At 46.6% G+C, this 13,099-nt stretch overlaps 1 protein-coding gene across 4 annotated transcripts in view; it reads left to right on the top strand.

Moving 5' to 3' along the window:
• Tnip2 (TNFAIP3 interacting protein 2) overlaps nucleotides 1-13,099 on the top strand; it is a 29,175-nt gene that overhangs the window by 7,290 nt on the left and 8,786 nt on the right. For all 4 annotated transcript variants that reach the window (XM_075943894.1, XM_075943896.1, XM_075943897.1 and 1 more), the window contains exons 4-7: nucleotides 7,757-8,047; nucleotides 10,509-10,598; nucleotides 11,427-11,675; nucleotides 11,843-11,962. In XM_075943894.1, coding sequence (XP_075800009.1) covers nucleotides 7,757-8,047; nucleotides 10,509-10,598; nucleotides 11,427-11,675; nucleotides 11,843-11,962 — 750 coding nt within the window. The remainder of the gene's footprint in view (nucleotides 1-7,756; nucleotides 8,048-10,508; nucleotides 10,599-11,426; nucleotides 11,676-11,842; nucleotides 11,963-13,099) is intronic.

The following is a 13,099-nucleotide window of genomic DNA, read 5'->3' on the forward strand; positions in this document are numbered from 1 at the left end:
ACTTTGGATCCTCCTGCCTCAGTCTCCTGAGTAGATGGTATTCCAGGCCTTTGCCACCAGGCCTGGCCACAAGATTTTAGAGGGAGAAAAGAATGCAGTTTTTGATGGTAAAATTCAGAGTATCTGAAAAGTAAAGGAAAGAATAAAATAATCCCATATGCTTTTTGCAAGACGTTTGCCTGGTCTTCCTTTGCGAAGACATTTATTTATACTTGGTATTGTTGAGTTGATCCTTATTATGCAGATTTACTTTATATTATACTATCTTTGTTTTCTGTCTGTATTTAAAGTACCAAGAGCAATCAGACGTCTCCCCACCCCACTTCTCCCTCTTTCTGGAAGGAGGGTTGTAAAACAGAGCAAGAGGGGAGTGTAGAACTCACCTGGACTGTGCCACTAATTTAGTGTTGTGGACATCAGGAGCCACAGATGGGTACAGAGTGGAGATCTGAAGACACCCCAGAATTTGTCACCAGAATATCAGTGGGAGCAGTTAGGGTAAGGGAGCTCCCCACAATCAGAACAGAACTGCCTTTGCAGTCGGGTGGTCATTGGTGTTCAGTGCAGATGCACCCACATGAAGCAACTGGGATTTATTTGGAGTTCTCTAGAGGCCCCAGACAGAACCAGTCTGTGGTCCTACGTCCTCTGACATACAGGTTTTGTTCGGGGATTTTAAGAATTACTTGCCATTTTATTTAGGAAATTTTGCTAACATTGTGGTGACTTTAAATATTACAGAACTACCGCATGGCTTCTCAAGTCTGCCAAAACCAATTGACTAATGTATTAGCAGTAGACATATGTATCAAAAGTTACCCCGTAAAAATAACTTTGAACAAGCTGGGCCATGGTGGCACATGCCTTTAATCCCAGCACTTGGGAGGCAGAGGCAACATTTCTTCCAGAACAATTTCACCAATGAGGGGACAAGCACTGAACTCTATGAGCTTTTGGGGGGCCGTTCTCATTCAAGCCACCACAGTAACTAATGTCACACATTCCGTGATGACAGATATGTGAGCACAGTTTTAGCAAATGTCAAGAAGGCCATGTGCTTGTCAAATCAAAGCAGATACAGTAGCACTTTAAATTCTGTATTATCCTTTTCTTACCTCTTATTGTCATTGAATTTTACCAGTGAATGCAGCATGGTTATGTTTTAAATCATTTGTTCTCCATCTGTAACAAAGGAAAGCAGCCGCAACTGGCTTTAATTGTAAAATCAAACAATGTGGGTCTAGAAAGATGCTCAGCAATTAAGAGTACACACTGCTTTTGCAGAGGACCCAAGATTGGATCACAGTGTCAAGAGGCTCACCAGAGCCTCTAACTCCAGCTCTAAGGGATTCAGCATCCTCTTCTGGACTCCATAGTTACCCAAATGCACACATGCATACTCACATACAGATGCATATTATACAAATAAAAAGCCGCTCTGGGTGGTGTGGCGCACACCTCTGATGCCAGCACTTGGGAGGCAGAGGCAGGTGGATCTCTGAGTTTGAGGCCAGCCTATTTCCTCTTTTCTTTTAGACTTTATTTATTCATTTATTTTGGCTTTTTTGAGGGGTTTGGCTTTTCAAGACAGGGTTTCGTTGTACCTCTGGCTATCCTGGAACTCTATTTTGGCTTTTTGAGACAATGTCTCACTATGTGGCTCTGACTAGAACTCACTGTGGAGTCCAGGCTTGCCCCAAACCCACAGAGATCCACCTGCCTCTGCTGTGGGGGTGCTAGAATTAAAGACATGTGCCACCATGCCCAACTTTTTATTTAATTAATTAATTTATTTGCTTATTCATTTATTTATAGTCTCCACATTCATATTAAGGCAAAGAGGCTTTTGTGTACACACTAACTAATTAATAAATAAACATAATTCTTTTTGTTTTTGGGTTTTGGTTTTTTGAGACAGGGTTTCACTGTGTAACAGCCTTGGCTATCATGAAACTTGCTCTGTAGATCAGGCTGACCTCAAACTCACAGAGATCCGCCTGCCTCTGCCTCCTGAGTGCTGGGAGTAAAGGCGTGCGCCACCACCGCCACTACCAGGCATAAACACAATTCTTTTTTTTTTTTTGGTTTTTCGAGACAGGGTTTCTCTGTGGTTTTGGAGCCTGTCCTGGAACTAGCTCTTGTAAACCAGGCTGGTCTCAAACTCTCGAACTCACAGAGATCCGCCTGCCTCTGCCTCCCAAGTGCTGGGATTAAAGGCGTGCGCCATCACCGCTTGGCTCACAATTCTTAAAGAAGAAAAAAAATGGCAAAGTGAAACAAATGATGAGTTACGTGTGTCTTTCACTAAAGAAATGGTTGATATAACCATGCATATGTGGTAGATATATTGTGATTATAGGGAACTGATTTAACAAGAGTATATACAAATTAGAGTTCCAAGAGAGCATGCTTTATACTTCCTAGAAAGCAAAGTGGAAAAAAGTCTCCCAAGCAGATGACAAGGGACAGGAGACCACGGGTGATCAAATCTGCACAGCACTGGAAACATTGAACAACATACAGCTTCTATCATGGTTGCTTTGGGCTTGATTCAGAAGAATTCCAAAGAGAAGCAGGATAATACACAGTATGCCTATAGTCCTAGCCACTCAGGAGGCTGAGGCAGGAGGACCACAATTTGTAATTAGCTTGTACTACATGGCAAGACTGTATCCAAAATAAATAATAAATAAAAATAAATAAAAACTTAAAAAAAGAAGAAAACCCAATGGAGGTCAAAGGCAGGATAAATACCACAAGGTCTCCTCCTAAAATGCTAACACCAAAGAAAACTGTACAGCTATGTAAACCTTTAGCGGTTAAGATGCAATGAAAAAGGAATTTCTTTCCTTGTGATATCTGGGATTTCTCCACTCAGTCCAAGAGTTGGTTTTCCTGGACCCCCTTTCCATTATATATGAAACCTTTTGAAGATTCCAGATGTGTCCTAGACCATAGTCCATATGTAAAAAACTGTGTCTTGAATGGTTCAAATATGCCAATGGGATGTGTAGGGCATAAGCAACCAAGAAGCTAAGAATATTAGGCTCTGAGCTAGGGTGGCTGGCGGCACAGCCATTTAACCCCAGTACTTAGTAAGCTGTGGTAGGAGGAGCTGAGTTTGCGACCAGACGGATCTACATAGAAACGCAGTCTCAAATACACACACACAGACACACACAAAGACACAGACACACACAGACACACACATACACAGACACACAGACACACACACACACGAGCAAGACATTGATGACTTTTCTGTGGACACAAAACAGATAACAGAAGCTGAAACTGAGACTGAGCAGCATGTGTGTTGAAGGTGATTGGAAGAGGGCCAGGAGCAGAAATGTCTCGGGGGGTACCAGGTCAGCGGGCCACATGTGGTAATGGCCTTGTCAGGACCCCAAGTTGGTCTAGGGAATGTAGAAGGAAGGTGTCTGTAATTTTTAATTTTTTAAAAAAGATTTTTTTTCTTTAAAAGATTTACTTCATTTCATGTATAATATACTTGCGTGGTGCCCATAGACTGCAGATGAGGGCATCGGATCCCAAGGAGCTGGAGTTACAGGTGGTTGTGAGCTATGCTTGTGTGTTCTGGGAACTAAACCTGGTCCTGTACAAGAGCAGCAAGTGCTCTTAACCGCTGGGCCATCTCTCCAGCCTGATACATTTTCATTTTTAAGGTGTGCGTGTATGTCTTGGTCTGTGTGTCATGGGAGTGTCAGGGCTGGCGAAGTCCAGAATAGGGTTCAGAGTCTCTGGAGCTGGAGTTATAGCTGTGTGAGCTGTGCCGCGCCAGCTGAACTCGTCTTCTGGAAGAGCAGCGTGGGCTCTCAAAAGCCCCTGTCATTTTCATTCTCAAGGACCCTTTCAGTGACTTAGCAGTTCATGAAAGTGGATGTGTTTTGCTTACCCATAGTCAGTTTTGTGAGAGAGGGCATTTCAGTCACAGGCTGTGGGAGAACAGAGGTTTATTACCTCTTGCACCCCAGAGGCCCTTTGTTCACTGAAGTAACAAGGCAGGTTTAAACCCACAGAGCAGCTGGACATTACAGTGGACTCCTCCTATGCCCTGGAAAGGCAGAGGCAGGCGAGTTCTAGGCCAGGCTGGTCTACAGAGTGAAACCCTGTCTAAACAAACAAACAAACAACTACAGTAGAAAGCGAAAGGTCTGCTAGATTGCTGTCACTGATGGCCACATTAGCCATCTCTCCAGGGACACTAGACTGGAAGGCACTGAGGGCTTCCACAGAGAATACTGAGGGGATGTGTAGCCAGTGTGTCTGGAGAAGGCCGTAGCTTGTCCTCATGCTATCCACCTGCAACTTGAGGCCTGGATGGATGATTTCTCAAACTTCTTCCAGGTTAATGTGCTATTCACCATGTGGCCTGTGACTGTACGCCTGCATGCTGTTATCCTGGAAGCTGGCCTCACAGGCCCTGCCTGCTCCTGGCATATTAGCCTCCTTTCCTTTCAGTTTCTCTCTACCTGTTCTGCGACACTGTATAGAACAGTGGTTCTCAACCTGTGGGTCGCAACCACTCTGGCAAACTTCTATCTTCAAAAATAGTTTCATAATACTGGCAAAATTATAGTTATGAAGTAACAGTGAAAATCATTTTATGGTTGGGGTCACCACAGCATGCGGAACTGTACTAAAGGGTCTCAGCATTAGGAAGGTTGAGAACCACTGGTCTAGAGCGAAAGACTTTGTCTCAAAACAATCAACAGACAAAAAAAATACCAAGCAATACACGTTTTTTGATTTAAAAAATCCAGGGGCTGGTGAGATGGCCCAGTGGGCACGAGTGCTTTCCGTGCAGGCCTGGACAACCTGTTTGACCCCTGGAACCCAGGGTGGCGGGAAAGAACCTGCTCCTGGAAGTTGTCCTCAGGTTCCTACCTGTATAGACTCCCACACCACACACACATGCACAATAATAATAAAATTATAAGGCGAGAGTAATCGCTCAAGTCTTTGTACATGGTTGGTGTCTCATTTATCACGGTGACAAGGTCCCAGGGTTACAAGATGGACTCCCGCTGGAAATGGCTTAGGCTTATTCCTGGCTTTTGTGAATCTGTTTCTTCATCTGTAGAGTGGACTGGTTAGGACTGCTGCACCCTGCATCATGTGCTGTTTATGTTTGAGGAATCTTTGAAAGTGGGCAAGCACAACTTTAAGGCCAGAAAGTTAAAGATGGTCCTTTCGGCTTCGTGCTTTGCGCTACTTGCTATGTGTGAGTAATCCCAGCACCCAGGAGTGCAAGCTTGGGCTCAGGTTCAACTCCTGAGTAACCTAGAGATAATTGGTTTTCTTTTTTAATAATTTATATGTATGAGTGTTTTGTCTGCATGGATGTCTGTGCATGTCTGGTGTCTGTAAAGGCCAGAAGAGGGTGTCAGATTCCTGGGAACTGAAGTTACAGACCATGGTGAGGGGCCATGTGGGTGCTGGGAATTGAACCAGGGTCCTCTAAAAGATCATTCAACACTCTTAACCACTGAACCATCTCTTCCGCCCCAGAAAAAGTCTTAAAACAAAGTTAAACAAAATTGCCACTTAAGGACCTGTAGTCCCAGTACATTGGAAGACCAAGGCCATGAGTTTGAGGTTACCTGAGCAACAGACTGAGACCATGTGTGAAAAAATAAAATAATGATATTTTAGGCTGGCCTGGAATTCATTAGGTAGAACAGGCTGGCTCAAACTCCTGGCAATCCTCCTGCCTCAGGTTCCCAAGTGCTAGGATTTACAGACATAAACTTTTATATCCAGCTTTTTGTTTGTTTGTTTGTTTTGTTTTTCATGAAAAAGTTTCTCCACTAGTCCTGGAACTCACTCTGTAAACCAGGCTAACCTTGAACTCACAGAGATCCTCCTGCCTCTGCCTCCCACGTGCCGGGATTAAAGGCCACCGCTGCCAGGCAATATTAGTTTTCTAAACTAAGTACCACAAATGGTGAAGTTGACGCAACAGCAATGCAATCTTTTCACAGCCCTAGAGGTTAGAAGCAGCAGATCAAGGCGTCTGCTCCCTGAATGTCCTGGGGCCAGGTCCTTCTTTCCCTCCTCTGCTTCTGGTAGTGGCCGCCAGTCCTTAGGGTTCTGTGGCGCATAGGTGCTGCACGCCAGCCTGTCTTCACACGGCCTTCTCCTCTGAGTGCATCTGTCAAAAGTCGTCTCAGTGGACAGTGCTCCTAACTCAGTCTGAGCGCATGTGAGCTAATGATATCTGCAAACCCTTCCTTCCTTCCTTCCTTCCTTCCTTCCTTCCTTCCTTCCTTCCTTCCTTCCTTCCTTCCTCCCTTCCTTCCTTCCTTTCTTTCGTTTTGCGAGATAGGATTTCTCTGTGTAACCTTAGCTGTCCTGGAGCTTACTCTGTAGAACTTGAGATGCACCTGCCTCTGCCTTCTGAGTGCTGGGATTAAAGGCGTGCACCACCACCGTCTGGCTATAAATACTCTATTTCTACTGATTATTATTATTTTTGTTTGGGACAGGATTTCTCTGTGTAGCCCTAGTTGATCTGGAACTCACTCAGTAGACCAGGCTGGCCTCACACTCAGAGAGATCCGCCGGCCTCTGCCCCCCACGTGTTGGGATTAAGGGTGTGTGCTGCCGCCTAATGAGACTAATTTAAGTGAAGTTTGAAGATATGAGAAGATGGAAATTCCAGAGTTGACTGTAGCAGGTTTTCTCTTGGGTTACCAACCAGCTCCCAAATCATGATACGGGGACTTATTATTAGTTATGAATGCCTACACCACTAGCTTTTTTTCTTTTCTTTTTTTCTTTTTTGGAGACAGGGTTTCTCTGTAGCTATGGAGCTCTTGTAGACCAGGCTGGCCTCGAACTCAAAGAGATCTGCCTGCCTCTGCCTCCCGAGTGTTGGGATTAAAGGCGTGCATCACCACTGCCCAGCTACCACTAGCTCTTATAATTTAACCTGTTTCTCTTCATTATCTATGCTTTGTCTCAGGGCTTTTTACCCTTCTTTCTGTAACTCTTTCTCCCTGTCTTGCTGGCTGGCAGCTGCCTGTCTGGCTGGCTCCCGGCATCTCCCTTTCTTTCTCCCTCATTCTCTCTTGAGCCTAGATTCCTCCTCCTACTTAATCTCGCTGCCCTCCAGTCCTGCCTATCTCTCTCCTGCCTAGCTATTGGCCGTTCACCTTTTTATTAGACCTATCAGGTGCCTTAGGCAGCCCAAGTATTACATCTTTACAGGTGTAAACAAACGAAGCATAAACAAACGTAATAAACTTTGCCTGGTTAAACAACTGTGACAATCTTTACATAGTTAAAGTAATAGTCCACATCAGCTAACTATATTATTTTCTGGAAAGCCTACCCAAAGGGCGAGTGGTACCTAGTGATACATTATCCTTGCCAGATTTCCTGTTTTAGCACATTTGCTTTCTTCCCCTCACATAGCCCAGACTGTCCTCAAAGTTGTTATATAGTTGAGGATGGCCAGAACTTCTTGTACTCCTACTTCCTAAGTGCTGGGATCGAGGTGTGTTTTATCCTGCCTGCTTTTGAAGTCTGCTTTTTAACATTGTTTCATTATTCACTCTGCTTTCATTTTCACAACTATTGTACCTGCCTGTCTTCCTTTACAGTTTCAGACAGGGTCTCTCTGGCTGGCCTCAAATTCTTGATTCTCCTGCCTCAGCCTCCCCACTGCTGGGATTAAAAGCATGTGTCGCCACACCCACCTAAACTGTGCTTTGAAATTACTTTCTGTCAGGAAGTTGAGAGACTTACTGAGCAACTAGAAGAAAAAGAGAGGGAGATGCAGCAGTTGATGAGCCAGCCTCAGCATGAGCGAGAGAAGGAAGTCGTCCTGCTTCGGAGAAGTGTGGCAGAGAAGGAACAAGCCAGGGCCGCCAGCGATATCCTGTGCCGCTCCTTGGCTGATGAGACCCACCAACTGCGCAGGACGTTGGCTGCCACTGCCCACATGTGCCAGCATCTGGCCAAATGTTTGGATGAACGACAGCACGCGCAGGGAGACATGGGGGAGAAAAGCGCTGACGAGGTAGGCAGTAACTAAAGCAAGTGAAGACTCTGGTGTGGCAAGAGCTGTTGCCTGTCATTCTTTAGTCCTGTGCAATCACCAAGATCAGGGGTGTCATAGCTCTGTTCTCAGAGCTTGTCTGGAGAGAGCCAATGAAAGATGTGGCAGGAAACTTGAGTGGCCTGTCTCCCCAGCTTCCAGCATTGTCTGCAGCTGATCCTGCATGCACATGGCAATGGCACTTTGGTCTTTTCTGCCATTGAGGATAGGAAGGAAGAGCTGGGGATAGAGGCGCTGCCTACAGGAAGTGTTGTCACATGTATAGTCAACAAACAGAAACTGAGGCAGATCTAGGCAGTACTGCTAAGCAGGAGCAATGCCTCCACATATGCAGAGTCCTGGCCTAAAGCTACTGGAAGAGCCGTGAGCATCAGCCTTCTGCAGACTCCAAGCATCTGTGGGGTAAGAGTTGATCCACCCACAAGCCTTATGAAGAGCCAGAACTTCTATTGCTAGCAACATGGCCTGGCATACGCTAGGAGACCTGCCACCCTCAGGGCTGCAATGTCTTCATTATCACATGACATAGAATACCTTCATGCTTCAAAAGCATGACCTCCATGTAGACGCTATGTGAGGTGGACAGCAAATGGTGACAGAGGGGACAGGTTGCAGTAGGGACCCAGGAAAAGCCCTCTGTGCCTCCAGGCCAGGACGGTTTGGGGGAAGAGAGGAGCATGACCAAGGTTTTGGCGCCCATAAGGTAGTCATGAGGAAGAGAGGCATCTCGCAAACCAGAGTGGTCCTCATCAGGAATAGCATGGGACCAAGCCTCAGGGTAGGCCAGGTACTGGGCATGGTACCTGATTTACTACTGCCAGGTGTACTGACCAGTGTGGAGCTGACAGAGAAACAGGTACATATGGCACGCCTTGCCTCAGTTACCACTGGGTGTATTTGTGACCTTTGTGTTCCTATGACTATGACACCAACAGAAACAACTTTAGAAAGGGTTTTAGTCTAACATGGCAGGGATGGCACGGACAAATTTATGGCAATGAGAACTCGTGGCAGAGGATCCTCACATCACGACAGGCCAGGAAGAGACAGACAGAGAGGCAGAGAGACCCTGGAACCAGGGGCAGGGTATCAGCTTCAAAGGCCTGTCCTTAGTGCTTTCTTCTGACTGCTAGGCTACACTTCCTAAAGGTTTTGTAGCCTCTGCAGATGGCGCCATCCGCTGGGGACCAAGCTTTCAAACCATGCGCGTTGGGGAACGTTTCTGATTCAGAACACAACAGTGGAGCAGACTGAGTCTCCATCTCATGTGCACTGCCCCACACAGGGCCACTTGGGTACATCCCTTTCTAGGCAGTTCTCTGAGGCTATGGCAGTGTTCACGGAACTGTGTGAGTTCTGAGGAAAGGGGACAAACAATAACCAACATGAGAGAAACAAACTTGGTCATGAAGCACCCAACTCAGTTGGATTTCACAAGATCACCCAGGGAGGACACAGCTGTATTCGTGGCTGGATAGGAGGTGGTGGGTCTCTTGTCTGAGTTTGTATCACCGTATTATTCCCTTTGAAGATCTTGAAGTAGCCTCACACCATGATCAGCCTGAGGTGGGTGCTGGATTGTGACAGACAGGCATCTCATGTCTTTTAAGTCAGTATCACTTCTCAGCCCTGGACTTGGCTGAGTCATCCGGGGCTTCCCAGCAGACAGGGTTAGGACATGTACTTCCTGTCATTCAAGGGGAATTCTTAAAACTAATGTCAGTGATTTACAGTCCTCTGTACTGTTCGGTGCCTGGAATTTCTGGGGTACAGTGTATACCCCAGAAAAGTTTTATCAGACTTTACAGCTGGGTCAGCCAGCAGCTATTAGGGATTAGTTTGGGGTGTGACTTCTGTGAGTGAACAGCCCTGCGTGAAGCACAAGTTAGGTTGCTTCATCCAGATTAGTTCACTTGTCTCGAGGCAGGATTTCTGTCTTGATGAGTCTGAAGGAGGCAAGATGGGTCTGTGGCCAGGCCCATGGCAGGGACCTGGAAAGCCTCCTGGATGCTGGCAGAGGTATGTCTCTTTTAGAGAGTAAAATTCTGTCCCTGTCCTTCCTATTGCCTGTGACGGTAAGCAAGCTCTGGCAGTAGGAAGTTTTGTTACAGCTGGGGTACTCAGCTGTAGACTGGACGACAACAGAATGTTTAGGTCCAGAATATTTAAAACACAAATAGCTCATGTTGGTAGGTAGGAAGGAACAAGGGCGGTGTCAAGAGTGACATGCCTAGAGACTCTCTGCTGTCTCCTGGCCTCCCTCAGCGGGGCTTGGGTCCGTTTTTGTATCTATTTTACTTCTCCATCAAGTGAAGAGTCACACCCTCCTATGCTGCACTGTGGCCTCAGCCTCTGACTCCTCCTTTTCTATACATGATACACACACAGTGACATGGCTTCTCTTTGTCTCTTTCTTATGTAGCTAGGGCATACAAGCAGGAATGCTTCTGGCAAGAGCGTTATTGAGAAGTTACAGGAAGAAAATCGACTGTTAAAGCAGAAGGTGACTCATGTGAGTGTCTGCCATCCCACTGGAGAGGAACATTAACCCTGAAAAATGGCAAATGAAGGTTTTTCTTTAGCTGGTACATGGAGGTGGCTTCTGCCCCCTGGCTGTTTTAACTTGATACACATGGTCTCCAGGGACCTGATCTTTCTGTCACAGAGGATAGATCCCGACTTCCTCTTGTCCTTCCAGATTAAATAATCAATGAAAGAACTGTAAGAATTACCATCCAGGGGGCTGGAGAGATGGCTCAGAGGTTAAGAGCATTGCCTGCTCTTCCAACGGTCCTGAGTTCAATTCCCGGCAACCACATGGTGGCTCGCAACCATCTGTAATGGGGTCTGGTGCCTTCTTCTGGCCTGCAGGCATACACACAGACAGAATATTGTATACATAATAAATAAATAAATATATATAAAGAATTACCATCCAGAAGTAGTTTTGAGTGCGTGTGCACTACCCCAGCACTGAGATTACAGACACATGCATGGGTTTACAGCTTTTACATGGATGCTGGCCATCTGAAATCGGGGTCTTCATGCTTGCTCAGCAGGTACTTGACTGACTGAGCCCCTGCCCCTAGGAGTATTGGGTTTTCTTTTCTTACTCTTCTTCTGGGAAGTAGTTCTCTTAAGGAAGGAAAATTACACTGAGTTCACATCTGTTTAAGACCCTTAATATGGACGCTACTATAATGTATCAGGATTCCCTGGTAGGCTTAGAATTCTCGCTACCCAAGGGAAAGGGAAAGGGAAGTAGTTTCGTAAATTGCTGCTGATAATCACAGTTCCATGCTGGCCTGAGCAAACATGTCTTCTGGTTCTGTCTTCTCAGGTCGAAGACCTCAATGCCAAGTGGCAGCGTTATGACGCCAGTAGGGACGAGTATGTGAAAGGGTTACACGCACAGCTAAAGAGGCGGCAGGTCCCTCCCGAGCCTGAGCTGTTGAAGAAGGAGATTTCCAGGCTTAACAGACAGCTGGAGGAGAAAATAAATGACTGTGCAGAAGCAAAACAGGAGCTGGCAACTGTGAAGATGGCCCGGGACACGGCGCTGGAGCGAGTGCAGATGCTAGAGCAGCAGGTGTCCTTGGGCTCTGGGCAGGACTTACAACACAGGCAGTGGTCGTAGTCTTGGGACAGCCTCGGCTAGAGGCTTGGTGGCACTGGGTGGGACAGTCATGGAGTAGCGGGAGAAACAGGTAAGGATTTCTCCTTCCTTGAGCAGAAATGAGCATTCTGTCTTCTCAGATTCTTGCTTACAAGGATGACTTCAAATCAGAAAGGGCAGATCGGGAACGAGCTCATAGTAGGATTCAAGAACTGGAAGAAAAGGTCTTGTCTTTGATGTCGCGAGCATCCCAGAGACAGGTAAGAGCACAAGAGAATTTCTCTCCCATTAGAATTAGTATTTTTATTATGAATTTTGAACATCTGTGTCTTCAGAGATGTATTACTGTTAGTGACGGGCCCTTCCCAGCTCTGGGCAGAGTAACCTGTCCTGGGCCTACGGTGTGACTGTAGAAAACCACTCTGTGATACTTTATTTAGCTGTGGATGTTGGCATGGTGGTCTGTGTTGATAAAGGCTCCTTGTCTCCGGAGCCCTTCCTGTCTCCCTGCTTATTGTTGCCATGGGATGTAAGTATATCCCTGGCCCCAAGTGCTTTATGGGCAGTTCTGTTAAGTGTCTGTCATCTTTGAGGTAGAGACCCTAGTTACGATGTTGCAGAGGTGTGACACGGACCCCAAGCACTAAATGAGGTAGGTCCTCCAGGACAGCCAGTGGGCCTGTCGCCACCTGTTTTTAGTGCTGGTGTATGTTGTCAATGGAAGTCTCTCAAGCATGGAAGCTGTGCCCAGATAGACTCATGTTCTTCAAATTCCCAGGGAAGGTTTGTTACTTTGGCCACTTAGTGTCCATACCTCTTCTGTCCTGGGATAAACACTGGGCTTCCCTCAGAGAACTTCCTGTCCTGACATAGCTTGAATGAGAGGCGTCTCTGGAAATCAGTAGGCCGAGAAGGCAGGACTGATTTCGAAACTCTCCTTCCCAATAAGATGTAAGAGGAACTGGGGATCTGTGAAAGCCACTCGCACTGTTCTGCTCTGAGCAGCTGCCAGACCTCATCAGCCTCTGCCTCCGTTCCTCTGCACCAGGGCACAGGGTCCTGGTAGATACCTTTCTGCAGTTCCCTTGAGCTAAATTCACATCAGGGGGCTGATGCAAGCACCAGTTCTAATGAATGGAGGGATTTGGTTGGAAACCTATGTCCCTCCTAAGTCCACAGGCCAACAGGTGTGCCAGAGGACTACAGCAGTCATAGAGGGCGCTCCCCAGAGCCCTGGTGTCCTTTTGATGTCACACAGTGGAGCGTGGGTGTTTCCCCATCCCGTTCTAGATCAGGCTTGTTCAGGTGGTGTGCCATAGGCAGCTGTAAGCCATGGGCAGGAAGGGGATATCTTCTACCATGGTTCCTTTGTTTAGTGACTGTAAGGTCCTTAAATG

Source organism: Microtus pennsylvanicus, chromosome 12 (assembly GCF_037038515.1).
Source record: "Microtus pennsylvanicus isolate mMicPen1 chromosome 12, mMicPen1.hap1, whole genome shotgun sequence".
In the NCBI taxonomy this organism is placed as follows: domain Eukaryota; kingdom Metazoa; phylum Chordata; class Mammalia; order Rodentia; family Cricetidae; genus Microtus; species Microtus pennsylvanicus.